The sequence below is a fragment of the Oncorhynchus keta genome, chromosome 18 (genome assembly GCF_023373465.1).
Source record: "Oncorhynchus keta strain PuntledgeMale-10-30-2019 chromosome 18, Oket_V2, whole genome shotgun sequence".
NCBI lineage: Eukaryota > Metazoa > Chordata > Actinopteri > Salmoniformes > Salmonidae > Oncorhynchus > Oncorhynchus keta.
In genome coordinates, this window is record NC_068438.1 from 13,180,516 (window position 1) to 13,196,569 (window position 16,054).

The window sequence follows — 16,054 nt, forward strand, 5'->3', positions numbered from 1 at the left end:
TGGATCTTTGCTGCTCAGTCTTTACAAAATGAATGACCAGTGCTGGAGGGGGTAGCTTTTTTTGGTGAGTGGGAGAGGGGGATTAGTGGGTTGGTCAGCGAGAGGAGATAAGAGACGTGCTTTAATTAAAAGGATGGGCTTAAAGCCATATCCATAATAAAACCTGCTTTTTCCTAATCCCAGGAAAAGAGCAGTGACTCCTTATGGGGTTTAATCAGTCATGGGTTTCATTTCAAGGCTCTGGCTGTTTTCCTTTCCACAAATTCCCTCTGCATTTGAAAAACAAGACATTTGGTACCAAGGTGCTTTTTCTCCCTTCAATAAGTCACAAACAGATACACAAACAAACTATGTGGAATATCATGCTGCTTTGTCCCTCTAGGTTGAGAAGATACTTCTCTGCAGTTTCATGGTCAAGGACAAAAACACATAAAAAAAATTAAAAACATCCTTTACATTGACAGTTTCACCATACAACACGTGGTCATTTCTCGCAAGGGCATTAAATGCAGAAAATAGTAGTCTACACAGCCAAGTAAAATACACTTTTAAAATGCCTAGAGATTTCCTGTGTGTCTCATTTGGTAGAGCATGGCGCTTGAGGTTGTGGGTTCGATTCCCACGGGGGACCAGAATTTAAAAAACTAAATGTATGCACTTACTACTTACTGTATGTCGCTTTGGATAATAGCGTCTGCTAAATACCAAATGTAAATGAGAAGTCAGTCAAATGTCAATAGCTCACCACTTCTAATGTACATGGGGCCCTCTGTGTAGGGGGTTGCCACTCCCTGCATGTACCTACCTATAGTACCTGCTAGACCAGTTCTACCGGTCCATCCACCTGCCGATGATGGAGGGAGAGATCCCTTGTTTGGGTGACCGAAGAGGAAACTACCCTGCTCATTATTGGCCTGTTTGGCATTTCTTGGAAGCACCTGAAACAGTCCCTTTGTTTTGCTGCTGCAGGGCACTGATATCAGCTCTTTCACCCACGTGGCATGACATCATGCACTTAACACCAGGCCGTATATCCACTCATTTGAACCTATATGATCCACTGCGACAACCATTGAGTCATTCAATGTCACTACTCAGTGGTATAAACTACTTAAGTAAAAATACTTTAAAGAACTATTTCATTCGTTTTTTGGGATACCTGTAGTTCACTTTTCTAGTTATATTTTTTACAAGTTTTACTTCACTACATTCCTAAAGAAAAATAATGCACTTTTTACTCATGACACCCAAAAGTACTCATTATATTTTGAATGCTTAAGTAGGTTAGAAACATTTTCCAATTTACACACTTATCAAGAGAACATCCTCGGTCAACTCCGTTTCCTCTGATCTGGTGGACTCACTAAACACATGCTTCGTTTGTAAATTATGTCTGAGTGTTGAAGTGTGCCTCTGGCTATCCGTAAATTGTAAAAAAAAAAATCAAAAAACAAGAATGATTTATACGTTTCCTTCCACTTTTTTTTAGCAATTAAAATGACTTTTTATGCTTAAGTATATTTAAAACCAAATACTTTCACTCAAGAAGTATTTTACTGGGTGATTTTCACTTGAATAATTTTCTATTAAGAAATCTTTACTTTTACTCAAGCATGACAATTGAGTACTTTCTCCAACACTATCACTACTTAGAATTTCCAAATAACCCCTCAGACTAATTTGGTTCACAATATTTTTATTACAAAATGTAAAAACTGTGTGCTTGAAACAAATAGATAGTTTAACAGCCCCCCAAAAAATGACATTCCAAAACATAGGCTGCAGAGGCCGTCTTATAGGGGTGTTATGTGCCTAGGTATGAAAAAGAGAATATGTACAATGACAAATTCTTTTCGCCTATTGAAACACTTGAACTTTCAGCTGAGGTGAATGGTTACACATTGATAAATAGTCTGACTGGAAAAAAAAAAATAACTCAACTCAAAACTGTTACTGCATATGTCCTATGCACACACCTCTCCCTCCTTTGGTGGGAGTATGGTCGATCACTTTGGGCCAAAGTAGTCCACCACCCCGCTGCCCTTCATACCGTCAAAGAAGAAGAAGTTCTTGTGTGGTGCGTCTCTCTGGGAAAGAGCCTGTAGAAACACACAGTGACGTTAATACCAACCACACACACACTACCTCACCATCTCTCAAACTACACCCACAATAGCTTTGTTGTGGGAGCTTCAGCAGATTTCCCTGCAAGGGATACATGGGGTGTACTCTAGTGTCCGCTCCACTGCGTGAGCGTGGGGTCCGCTGTGTGATCGGTGATCACTTGACTTCACCCAGTGCGATGTCTGCCAGTTGCAGGCAGTGTCATCCGGTTTCATCATTACATCAGACAGCCTGGCACAGTGCCATAATCCCGCTGAGTGGGTTGTCTGTACTGACTGACGTTACCTGGCTTCCTCAACTCTCAAACACAGGTAGGACTGTGACACTTCCCTTATTTTCCAATACCCAGGTCATATCCAAAACAGCCACACCGAAGAGACACACTGGTCCCCTACATCTCCCCAAAAGCCCCACAGGACTGAAAAATATCAGTGGGTATTTCTGGATTCAACCCAGAATCAAGTGGAGCGGCCTGCTGTCAAGTGGTTAGCTTTCTGCCTCCCCAAAATATAACATGCCATCTTTCTCCCCAGTGAAAGCTGCACAACAGTAAATGTGGTGCAGACAGTCTGGTGTGTGATTTTTCACACTAGTTCAGAGCCAGTATAGTCAGTAGAGTATAAATTAGAGGTCGACCGATTAATCAGAATGGCCGATTAATTAGGGCCGATTTCAAGTTTTCATAACAAATCGGTAATCGGTATTTTTGGACACCGATTGTGGACGATTTTTTTTATACCTTTATTTATCTAGGCAAGTCAGTTAAGGACACATTCTTATTTTCAATGACGGCCTAGGAACGGTGGGTTACCTGCCTTGTTCAGGGGCATAACGACAGATTTTTACCTTGTCAGCTGGGGGATTCTTTTTTGCAACCTTCCGGTTACTAGTCCAACACTCTAACCACCTGCCTTACATTGCACTCCACGAGGAGCCTGCATTGCAGGCTAACTACCTGTTACGCGAGGGCAGCAAGAAGCCAAGGTAAGTTGCTAGCTAGCATTAAACTTATCTTAGAAAAAACAATCAATCTTAACATAATCACTAGTTAACTACACATGGTTGATGATATTACTAGTTTATCTAGCGTGTCCTGCGTTGCATATAATCGATGCGGTGCCTGTTCATTTCTCATCGAATCACAGCCTACTTCGCCAAATGGTGATGATTTAACAAGCGCATTCGCAAAAAAAGCACTATCGTTGCACCAATGTGTACATAATCATAAACATCAATGCCTTTCTTAAAATCAATACACAAGTATATATTTTTTAAACCTGCATATTTAGTTAATATTGCCTGCTAACATGAATTTCTTATAACTAGGGAAATTGTGTCACTTCTCTTGCGTTCCATGCAAGCAGTTAAGGTATATGCAGCAGTTTGGGCCGCCTGGCTCGTTGCGAACTGTGTGAAGTCCATTTATTCCTAACAAAGATCGTAATGAATTTGCCAGAATTTTACATAATTATGACATAACATTGAAGGTTGTACAATGTAAAAGCAATATCTAGACTTAGGGATGCCACCCGTTAGATCAAATATGGAACGGTTCCGTATTTCACTGAATTTTTTGCGAAATTATAGTTTCCGGATTGAACCATATTAATGACCAAAGGCTCATAGTTCTGTGTGTTATTATGTTAAAATTAAGTCTATGATTTGATATTTGATAGAGCAGTCTGACTGAGCGATGGTAAGCAGCAGCAGGCTCGTAAGCATTCATTCAAACAGCACTTTCGTGCGTTTGCCAGATGCTCTTCGCTGTGCTTCAAGCATTGAGCTGTTTATGACTTACAGCCTATCAACTCCCGAGATTAGGCTGGTGTAACCGATGTGAAATGGCTAGCTAGTTAGTGGGGTGCGCCTAATAGCGTTTCAAACGTCACTCGCTCGGAGACTTGGAGTAGTGGATTCCCCTTGCTCTGCAAGGGCCGCAGCTTTTGTGGAGCGATGAGTAACGATGCTTTGAGGGTGGCAGTTGTCGATGTGTTCCTGTTTCGAGCCCAGGTAGGGGTGAGGAGAGGGACTGAAGCTATACTGTTACACTGGTAATACTAAAGTGCCTATAAGAACATCCAATAGTCAAAGGTATATGAAATACAAATGGTATAGAGAGAAATAGTCCTATAATTCCTATAATAACCTCAACCTAAAACTTCTTACCTGGGATTATTGAAGACTCATGTTAAAAGGAACAACCAGCTTTCATATGTTCTCATGTTCTGAGCAAGGAACTTAAACTTTAGCTTTTTTACATGGCACATATTGCACTTTTACTTTCTTCTCCAACACTTTGTTTTTGAATGATTTAAACCAAATTGAACATGTTTCATTATTTATTTGAGGCTAAATTGATTTGATTGATGTATTATATTAAGTTAAAATAAAAGTTCAGTATTGTTGTAATTGTCATTATTACAAATAAATAAATACATTTAAAAATATTATTATTATTTTAAAAAGTATTATTATTATATATATTATATAATATATATATATAATTTTTATTATTATTTTAAAATCGGCCGATTAATCGGTATCTGCTTTTTATGGTCCCCCAATAAATCGGTATCGGTATCGGCGTTGAAAAACCATAATCGGTCGACCTCTAGTCTGAATGATTTAAAGTTACAGCAACTAATGGGAAGTCAATGTACAAAAAAAATAACAAAAAATCTTGACAACCAACCTTGACAACCTCCTGTCCCAGCACTCCTCCCACCACAGCACACACAGGGGCCATCTCAGAGAAGCAGTAGCTGATGACATCACAAAACAACAACATGACTGTCAAACAGAAATACATTAACTCTGGAGTTCATAAGAATGAATTAACAATTGTCTTAACTCTGAAAATCTGAAATAGCTCAGAATGGAGCATTCAGTCACAGATTATCTTTGATATATCTAAGAACTACCTTCACTGGCATATACAACAGTCCCCTACAAACAACAGTCCCCTACAAACAACAGTCCCCTACAAACAACAGTCCCCTACAAACAACAGTCCCCTACAAACAACAGTCCCCTACAAACAACAGTCCCCTACATACATATTACTAAGAGTCCAACTAAATATGCGAATGGCTGTCAAGTGATGCATTGAATTGAGCCAGTTACCTGACAAAGTCGTGAGCCAACAGCTCGCTACTCAGCCCCATGGACTCCAGGACATCATCCCGGATCTGTCTCAGGAGCGTGGCGTCCGCCTCAAAGCTTTCTGGGTGGGGGTCACGACCTTTGTCTGTACGGAACTTCAGCAGTACTGTGGGAGAGAAGCGAGGAACGCAGAGAGAGTGTGAACCACAGGGCGAGTGGTGGAGAAGTGCAGGAAACCATAGAAGACACAGAAGAAGCTCTGATTGTATGGGTTAAGAAGTTGCTACATATACCGAGCTACGTTTTCCACCCAACACAGAATATGTTACAAAGGAAATGTCAGTGGGGTTGTCATTCTATCACTTGCTCGTATGACACTGGCTGGCTAGCTTCACTTCCACTCACAGAAAAAAAGTGCACACAAACTTCCAATTAAATATTGATCATCCCATGAAAATTTGCAGTTTTTGATCAGTTTGACAAGGCCGTGATCAGACATCTATGACTCTTGTCCTTGTCCTGTCAGCACGTACCACTAGTACTACACCCATCCTGTGCGAGACCGTGGGCAGATGTGCTAAAATGAGGAGGATGTGGTTTGGAGTCTGAATATTACTAAAAGGCAAATAAAAACAAGAGATGGACGTACCATTGCCACTGAGACGTTTTAGGCTCTAAACCCCCCTTTAAGGCTGGCAGCTCTCCTCGCCCACTCAGTGTTAAAACAGGTGTCATAACATCCTCTTTTTAGCTGTCCATCAATCACATCATGGAGCCCAGTCCGCCCACGGCTATTTCCACCAGACTGACACCTCGCTAGTACACACGCACGTGAGCACACACATAAAACCCAACATCAATCACCATCACCTGAATCATCACCAACTAAACATCACAGAATTATCTCAAAACCTGGCACGGACTAACACAATATGTAAGTGTACAAAGACATCTGTGCAAAGTAGACCAGTAAACATTGTCTTAAATGAGTAGTCTGGAACGTTCTTGACCAGATTCAAACAGGGATGAAGCAAAAACAACACATTCAAATGACATTAACTAAATCAAAGTTTAGGGAAAACCGTCCTGTGCCCCCCACGCCTGCTCTGCCTTCCACCCCCCCCACACTCCTGGGACACAGTAACAGAGGAAGCTCCACTTCCTCAAGAACAGCTCAGTCGAGAGATACCACAACGTCTAGACCTAATTATAGAAACACAAATGCTGTAGAACAGCTCTGAAAACCCCAAAAACAAACAAAAGAACAGCTCCTTTCCTTTCCGGCTGTTATATTAATATTAGCCAAACAACAGGGGCAGGATAGAGTTGGCAGCCTTGCAGGGGTAGTGTGGTGTCGTGGGTGGTGCCTAGCGGTTTGTGTCTGTTCTAAAGTCACACACGACTGGAGAAACTGTGATGGAAACAGAGCCATGTTAAGACGGTCTATGAAGCCAGCTGAAGGCTAATAAAGGGACCATATCAGACTAGGAACAGGAACAGGGTGCAATGCTACAACAACCAAAACAGGAAGGGGGGGGGGTAAGGTGGTGGGCGATATCATTGGAGCTGCAGGCGCTCACGTGTAGAGGGCATCAATCTATAGCTCCACTGTTTCTTATGACAAAAGAAAAAAAGACGCGATGGCAGCCAGTTAGTGATCCAACTCTCTTTTATCAAATGGATATTTATATCCAATGGCTTTGTGGAGTTATTGAGGCGCAGGTACCGTGTAGCAGGAAGTAGTCCACGGGGGTGCGCTTCAGGCTGCTCTTGGCCTTCTCATTGGTCCAATCCACTTCCAGAGCCACTTTCAAGGAGCAGAAGCTGGCAGTCTGTTCAGTTGGGGTAGAGAGAGCGCCAAAGGGCAGGGAACATGCCGTCATTAGATGTGGAGGAGGATAACATTCATTACATTGATAAAACACTAATTGAGCTATTTTTTATACAACGCTCACCTTTTTGATCATGGTGGTCTCATTGGGGTCAACCTTTGGTTTCTTGGCCTCAGGTCCATCATTGGACTCGTCTGTTTTGGGCTTGACTACTTTGGGCTTCTCCCTGGACGGGGGCATCAAAACAAAGGACAGATGAGCATAACTGAGGACCAATCAAGACAAGTAAATTAAACAGACACTCGACAATCAAACACAACACTCACTCAACATAGTTGTGCTCCTGGCCAAGGTCGGAGAACATGTATCCGTGGTAACCAAAGACATCGCCACAGAAGACCTTGATGTTGTGCTGGGCACAGAGTTGGTCCACGCGCACCATCAGATCCCTTGAGCAGCCTGTCAGACACACCTGAGAGGAACAAGGGAGGGGAGGACAAAGTCAGAGAGAGCAGCTAAAACTACAACTCCCATGGTGCTCACTACACCACATGATCAAAAGTATGTCACCTGCTCATTGAACATCTCATTCCAAAATCATGGCCATTAATATGGAGTTTGTCCCCCCTTTGCTGCTAGAACAACCTCCACTCTTCTGCGAAGGTTTTCTACGAGATGTTGGAACATTGCTGAAGGGGACTTGCTTCCACGCAGCTACAAGAGCATTAGTGAGGTCAGGCACTGATGTTGGGTGATTAGGCTTGGCTCGAAGTCTGCGTTTCAATTCATCCCAAAGGTGTTTGATGGGGTTGAGGTCAGGGCTATGTGCAGGCCAGTTCATTGACACAGATCTCGATAAACCATTTCTGAGTGGACCTTGCTTTGTGCACGGGGGCAATGTCATGCTGAAACAGGAAAGGGCCACAAAGTTAGAAGCACAGAATCGTCTAGAATGTCATTGTATGCTGTAGCATTAAGATTTCCCTTCACTGGAACTAAGGGGCCTAGCATGCATCATGAAAAACAGCCCCAGACCATTATTCCTCCTCCACCAAACTTTAGTCGGCACTATGCATTGGGGCAAGTAGAGTTCTCTCGGCATACGCCAAATCCAGATTCGTCCGCTGGACTGCCAGGTGGTGATGCGTGATTCATCACTCCAGAGAACGCGTTTCCACTGCTCCAGAGTTCAACGGTGGTGAGCTTTACGCCACTACATCAAGGAAACCCATTTCATGAAGCTCCCGACGAACAGTTCTTGTGCGGAAGTTGCTTCCAGAGGGAGTTTGGAACTCCGAGCACTCGGCGGTCTCATTCTGTGAGCTTGTGTGGCCTACCACTTTGTGGCTGAGCCGTTGTTGCTCCTAGACGTTTCCACTTCACAATAACAGCACTTACAGTTAAGCAGGCAACTCGAGAATGGCAGAAATTTGACGAACTGACTTGTTGGAAAGGTGGCATCCTATGACAGTGCCACGTTGAAAGTCACTGAGCTCTTCAGTAAAGCCAATCTACTGCCAATGTTTGTCTGTGGAGATTGCATATCTGTGTGCTCGATTTTATACACCTGTCAGCAACGGGTGTGGCTGAAATAGCCAAATCCCAAAATTTGAAGGGGTGTCCACACATTTTGTATATGTAGTGTTCATGTTCATTGAGAGACCTTGCAGGGAATGATGACAAAGAACTTGATCAACAAGTAGGCCTAACTCTGGATTTACGCGCACACACACACCTTTTAGATAGAGTCCTTTTGACACAAAACATGTTCAAGTAAACAAAACATGTCATTCTGTCGAAGAATCGACTAGTTTGTTTTGGCCAGTGTGTTTTATCTGAACAGGGTGGGGAACAGAAGATTGGCCTTATTAAAAAACTGACCCGTGGGCTGGGTCCATCTTATCCTGCAGACCAAACCCAGCACATTTCACACTTGGCTAGAGATAAGGGGCTGTCTGGCAGCTGACGGGCATCTGTCTGTGGCATCCCTGCAATGTACACGCTGGTCCCTCCCGGAACACAAAGTACCACAACGTTGGGAGGTGCCAGCATTGAGGTCATGACACGCGCCAGTGTTTTACCAAGGGCAGCTGATTGACATGTTACTGCATGGTTGAAGTTGTTTTTAATTGCTTTGCCCTTAGCTAATGAAGACCGATAGAATAATCATCAAAGCTGGGTGCTTGATGCCTGAAAAATGGACCGGAGATCTTCTTTGAACCACACACCTCAACTTCATATGAAGATGGTCTTATGGGGGAAGGGAGAGCCTTACAGACTATTATAGAAGTCCTATTGGCTTTAGTTGCCAGCTACAAAAAAGGCAAGCCCTCTGTTGTGGTGACAGACACTGAGGGAGACCCTGGCTGGACATGTTGGGCTACTGCTGCAGTTCATTAGACGGGATTGGCAGAGGGAACTGGGAGTGCTGGTACTGGCAGGGACAGGGATTTTTAACAGCCTGGACAGCCTGTGTCTGTCCACAGAGCCTCCCTCCTTTTGAAGGAGGCGTGCAGCTTGGACACCTCCTCTCAATGGCCTCCGGCAAGGGCTTTGTGAAGAGGGACACTGAGCTGGATTGTTTGAGAGACGAGGGAGTGAAAAGGAAGCAAGGAAAGGGGGGTGGGGGGTATTTAGCTTATCTGTACAATGGAACCTAACGGAGAATGGGTCTAGTAGGAGGTGAAGGGAGAAGTGAAGTGAAAGACATGCAGAGAATGAGTGGTTATGACAGGCTCAATGAGAGTACATGAGTGAGAATAGGGAGAGTATACCAGTGTTCTGAGTGAAGTAAATTAGTAAGTTTGTTTGTTGTGGGTGTGAATTGTTGCCTCAAATGATCTCTAAAAAGACAAAAACACCCACAAACTCTCTCGGGATCAAAGATATAATCCAGACATATTAATCCCAAAACACGCTGACTAAAAAGAGCAGCCCCTTATCATGCATTCTAGCAAATTTAAACCAGTTCCAGTTTCCCAGTGCTGAGCCACACAGACAAGACATAGCTAGCAGATAAAAAAAAAGCTGGCAGTCTACAGCACAGCCCATTTCGTCTCCCCCTCCTCCTGAACTTCCATTAGCACTCCCCCCGGGACGCGTCCGCCGTTTCTCCACCAGACAGACTGGGGAAGCGGCTTGTTTGCGCTTTGAAAATCCATGAGTATCTGATGAGGAGTCTCTTCAAAACCCCACCACTATATGTTTGAGAGCAGAGCACATCAGACAGCTTGCTTTTCAGTGTGTCTGGAACCAAACACCACAGAAAATCTATGTTTCTACTTGTTAGCTGTACAGACATAAGTTAGATAAACGTATTTATCTCCAAACTCGAGTGTCTTTATTTTTTTCTGTCCCCCCCCCCTACCGGCAACTGTCAATTCCCTTACTCCGTCAATTTATAAATAATATGTACATGCATCATAAATCCCTTTATCTACTTCCCCAGAGTCAGGTGAACTTGTGGATACTATTTGTATGTCTGAGTGCAGTTTGAAGGAAGTTGCTAACTAGAGTAAGAGCAATGACTAGAAGTCTATGGTAACTAATAGCATGCAAGTAGAGTAGATACCATAGACGTCCAGTCATTGCGCTAACGCTAGTTAGCATTGGCTCACAAAACTACCTAGAACTTCCTTCATATTGGATGAAATAAAAATGGTATCCATGAGTTCATCTGACTATGGGGAAGTAGGTGAAGGGCTTAATTGCCAAAATCGTGAACTTAACAGGGATAGCCAATGAAAAACACTTGTATTTTTTATTTAACTAGGCAAATCACTTAAGAGCAAATTCTTATTTACAATGACGGCCTACCCCTGGGCAAACCCTAACCCGGAGAACACTGGGACAATTGTGTGCCGCCCTATGGGACTCCTAATTCCAGCCTGTTGTCATACAGCCTGGAATCGAACAAAGGCACTAAGATGCAGTACGTTAGATCGCTGCGCCACTCGGGAGCACTTATTACGAAGTTCTACAAAGAAAGATTAATTTTGTGAACAAAGTGCAACTACATGCAATGGAACTCATCATCAGTCAAAACCAGCTTAAATCGGCCCCCCGAGTGACGCAGTGGTCTAAGGCACTGCATCTGTGCCACTAGAGTTTCTGGGTTGGAGTCCAGGCTCTGTCGCAGCTGGCCGCGACCGGGAGGCCCATGGGGCGGCACACAATTGGCCCAGCGTCGTCCGGGTTAGGGAGGGTTTGGCCAGCAGGGATATCCTTGTCTCATCGCGCACTAGAGACTCCTGTGGCGGGCACCACGCTGACATGGTCGCCAGGTGTACGGTGTTTCCTCCGACACATTGGTGTGGCTGGCTTCTGGGTTGGAAGCATGGCTCTCGACCATCGCCTCTCCAGAGTACGTACGGGAGTTGCAGCGATGAGACAAGACTGTAACTACTACCAATTGGATACCACGAAATTGGGGAGAAAAAAGGGGTGACAAATTAACCACAAAAAAACTGCAGAAAAAAAATCTGTGCAAAACAGGTGCTATACTGGCATTGGTCTGCTGCCCAGAGCAACATGTAGTAAGACGTATGGTGTAAAAGCACCATCTAGTGGCCATTTAGGGTAACAGAAAATAATTAACAAAAGTAATCTTGACAATAGGCCAGCCCTGCACTACTGTACTCACTGCCTCAAATTGAAGGAAGAATTTGTCTGGTTTGGTCTCCACCCTGTCTGTGTCTGCCTTCACCTCCACCATGGGGTTGAGGTACTGGGCCCGCTCCAGGGAGGCCTGGGCTCGGTTCTGGCCCTGAGCAGTCACTGGAATCAGAAACTGGGCTCGACATGACTCCTCTGTCACCTGAGAAGAAAGAGAGCAGAAATAGTTAGTGGTTTGTAAAATTAATTTATATTCTCCTGCAATTTTCTCAGTGTTTCATCCCACCATTAGCCTACTTTGGAAGGTTCCCTCTCACCTAGCCTCTGCAGAGTCCCCAACAACCGGATGTTCCGGTTTTCAGGGGGAATGGAAAGAGCCTTTCACCCAACTTCCACTTTTGGATGTTAACAAGGTTGACACTCCATCTTAACTCCTCCTACACATTTACTGGATTGGTTGGACAGTGCAGAAGATAACCTCCCCAAACATTGTTTTTCCTTCTCGTCAAGACAGTTTCAGATGTTTATTTACACCTGTTACTTTAGGTTACCTCTGACCTAACTCTGTTACACCCCCCCACACACACACTTTGTGTATTGTGGTCTGTACCTGTTCGTGGTCCAGCAGGGTCAGCCCCTTCACCCCAGCCAGGATTAGATTTTTGGCCACTTCAGCCCCCAGGCCCCTGAGGCCCACCAGGAGCACACGAGACCCCCGTAGCCTGGAACAGAAGCAGATTACCAACACCTTTATTAGCTATGTGGCTCCATCATACAATATAGGGTGGAAAGCCTTCAAGACAAAACATGCATGCTTTGTGCAGATTAATAAAGTATGTAAACATCAACATTTGCAGTGTTTTCCAATCCATTCTTGCTGTGTGATCAGGGAGTGCATATTTGTTTTAGCCCAGTTCGAACATATCTAATTCAAGTTCTTGGCTGGCTAACGTTAGTTGGAGAGTTGAACCAGCTGTGCGCTGGGCCAAAGCAAATTGTGCACCCCAGGAATGGAGAAGCGTTGTAAATACTGTATATCATGGCGAAGTGTGTGCATAGTTCAAATTTTACATTTAATGCATTTGTATTTAGTTCCGACAAATAATAGGTTATCTACCTACAGAGACAATGGACGCCAACGTTAGCTAATAGCTACCTCTTTTGTGCATCCAGACCCCATAATCGGATCTGCCGGTCATACTGAGCCGCTTCTTCCTCGCTAATGATAGATTCCTCCTTTTCAATCATGTCTATCATCTCAAACTGGTTTATTTGTCTAGTTTAACAGTAATGGGATTAATATTTCCCTTTTTAGATTCGGGGAGAGTACCGCTATCGCTGATTTGAACGGACGCTGGATGATGACGTTGTCTTCTTCTTTGGTATTATGGCGGTCCGCAAACAAATGTTAAAGGCGCATGCCACCACTTACTGTATTGGCTGTGTATCAGCCTACTTTTCTGTACTATGAATTCATTCAACTTTGTGAAAAAAATCCCCTACGAACTAACCGTACACCATTAAAACCAAATCACTATTCCATTACTTTGGTCCTATCTGATCCTGCAGCAGGCCAGCAGACTGGGAGTACGGGACACTGTCGTTCAAAACACCCTGTAACTCTTCTGCAGTAAAATCTTGTACACCCAAGTGATTCTCTACAGCTGCCACCACAACATCTATCCTCTGTGATTTACATTCCATTCCTGCGGTACAGTTGACCACCATGGCTATGAACGCCAAAAAAAAAAAAATTACTGGAGCACATGTTATTCCTATCACTCACTATTGACCTCGTCCTACTCACAGGGATCCTCTTAGGATTCCTCACCCTGCCCTTACCAAAAAAAGATTGCCGTTTTGAAACTGCAGTATAAATGCATTAACTGCAGTCGACTGTGGTATTTTGGACAAAGTAATTGCAGAATAACTGCAGTGTACTGTTATAGTGCACTCTAACTGCAGTTACACTGCAAAATTACTGCAGTAAAAAAAACAGTGTTCTTTTGGACACAGTACTGGCAGCATACTGCAGTTATACTGCACTCTGACTGCAATCTTTTTCCTTGAGAGTGAACCCATCTTCCTCTACTACTCTCTTCAGTGCCTCAGCAAATGACACCTGCACTACTCTGATCCTGGCAACCTCAACCTGCCTTTCTCTCAACATACACCTCTGATCTCCAGCACGATGGGTACCCCTAAAAGTTGACACACACACACAACCTTTTCCACCGATACTACACATTCCTTTGTCTTATGTCCTCCTGCACACTTGTCATATCTAGGAATCTCTCTCCTACACACTACTGTCACATGACCATAAGCTTGAAACCTAAAACACCGTAATGGGTTCGGGACAAAAGCTCTCCCGGTATAACTGACACATCCTAACTTGAATTCATCTGGTAAAAACTCTGCATCAAAACTCAGTAGTACAGACAGTGTCTACTCTGTTTCACTACGCTCTCCACCGGATCTGCGTCACACCAAACGGTGAGCATTACCGACACCAGGAATCTTCAAATTCAGTTTACCCTCCTCAACACTTAACGGCACCCCAGTTATCACTCCTTCAATGGCAGCCTGTTTTCCGGAGAGGAACGCAAGTCACAGTTCTTCTCCCCAGTCACGTGGTGCGGAGCACACGTTCCCTCTGGATGGCAGAAATTCCCTGCCCGTCTTCTTACCGACCTCAATGGGTTCCCCTGACTCCATCTCCAAGTCTGACAACCATTCGAGCATACCCGCCATCTTGCCTCCCCAACCAGTACACATTACTGGGGGATGAACAAATATATGACCCTGTGTCAGTTATTAAGGGCCTTCAGACATCTGTTGAGAAGTATATAATTTAGTTGCCTAATAGATCAGACTCTGATACCAGCTTTCTGCATTCCTGGCTACCCAAATGCTACGCTACGCCCACGGACATGACTTACTCTGTAGTGAACATAGAGCAGCGTAAAAATGCAGTTTGAGTTGTCAGGCAAGCTTTCTGCAAACACAGTCTGAATTAAAGCGTTGCAAAAAACTTGGAAAGTTTCCTTACAAGCCAGAATGTTGAACGAAATTGCATTTGAACTTGTATGTGCGGTAAAGTGCGGTTGGTCCTTATTCGGGTAGACATTTGAGAGAAAAAAATATCCACAGGGCAGTATTATTCACCCAACCTTTTAGAGTGATGGTACTGCCTTTGAGATTTCTATCACCTGGCACATGCACAAAACCATGTAAATACCTGCAAGACTTCGGTTAGTATGCATGCATCACATGGATGTACTTCCGTCTTGTGCACATCCCTTAGGTGATGAGCAAACAAATCGTGATAGATACACAGAGACCCGTGTTTTGAGTCGGTTTAATAATACTTTGCTGTGGATATTTTGTCTCATATTTCCACCAGCTGACGAAATCAGTTGACAACGGGTAAAGTTAAAATTAAGTTCATTCAAGATTCTGATTTTTGTATCTAAAAATTTTAGAGAGGAGAGTAGACCAGTACGTACACACTCAGATTCATTGAGGTTTAGACTTTAGTGACTTTATCAAAAGACTAGGACATCTCCTGGTTATGTTGTCCTCTCACTGTAAGACATATGCATACTAGCCAGTGTCGGTCAGTGCCATTTAAGATGAGAGAGGACAATTATTTTTTCATGAGCATGGCTTTGTTTCTATTAAAGCATATTGGATGACTGTCATTCATATTCCATTCCCCCAGTTCAATGTAACAGCGATAGGTTTAGTCTAAAACATGATTTTCCCTATACCCATCATGCGGTTGCTACAATCTAGCCTATGAATGACAGTTTACAATGTAGATGCACACAGGTCGAGAGACAAATTTGAGGTGAAAGTCCGCGACAGACATGACATTCAATACCGCCCTGTACACTCTTGCCTGCATATAGCTGATATAGGGTGTAATCATTAGTCCAACAGTTGCAAACAAGAGTTTCTATTGGACAAATTCAGGTATGCTTATACCCATTTTGTTCCGTTTAAGAAATGTTTCAGCAGAATCGGGGGAATGAATACACCGCTGAGCATGCGTAAACACAGTTCACTTTCATAGCAGCCACGTTGTATTCCTCCTCGCATCCATGCGCTCTCATCCTCTCACCTCTTCCCTTCTCTTATGTACTTCAATGCACAACACACCTGTGACCAGGTGAAAAAGCCTTTCCAAGCCGAACCCTACATCGTTGCCACCATATTATCTAAAGTAACGTCATAATCAGCATAGCTAATAGAACTAATGCGTTAGTAAACCCGCTACACTCATGCAGTAACGCTACAGTGTAGTCAGCAAGCAGTTACACAGGCAGGCCCCGGTGGCAATACATTTGTAAAACCAAAAGCTTACCTTGACTTGGAAG

At 43.7% G+C, this 16,054-nt stretch overlaps 1 protein-coding gene across 1 annotated transcript; it reads right to left on the bottom strand.

The window, feature by feature from the left end:
• Positions 1 to 1,679: 1,679 nt before the first annotated feature.
• Positions 1,680 to 13,062, bottom strand: LOC118397304 (SUMO-activating enzyme subunit 1-like). Its single transcript, XM_035791933.2, has 9 exons — positions 12,829 to 13,062; positions 12,283 to 12,394; positions 11,701 to 11,874; positions 7,385 to 7,530; positions 7,182 to 7,284; positions 6,953 to 7,058; positions 5,248 to 5,392; positions 4,817 to 4,886; positions 1,680 to 2,099 (listed from the first exon to the last, which is right to left on the bottom strand). Exons 1-9 carry the CDS (start codon positions 12,927 to 12,929, stop codon positions 2,007 to 2,009), a joined length of 1,050 nt encoding a protein of 349 aa, XP_035647826.1. The 5' UTR covers positions 12,930 to 13,062; the 3' UTR covers positions 1,680 to 2,006.
• Positions 13,063 to 16,054: the final 2,992 nt, after the last annotated feature.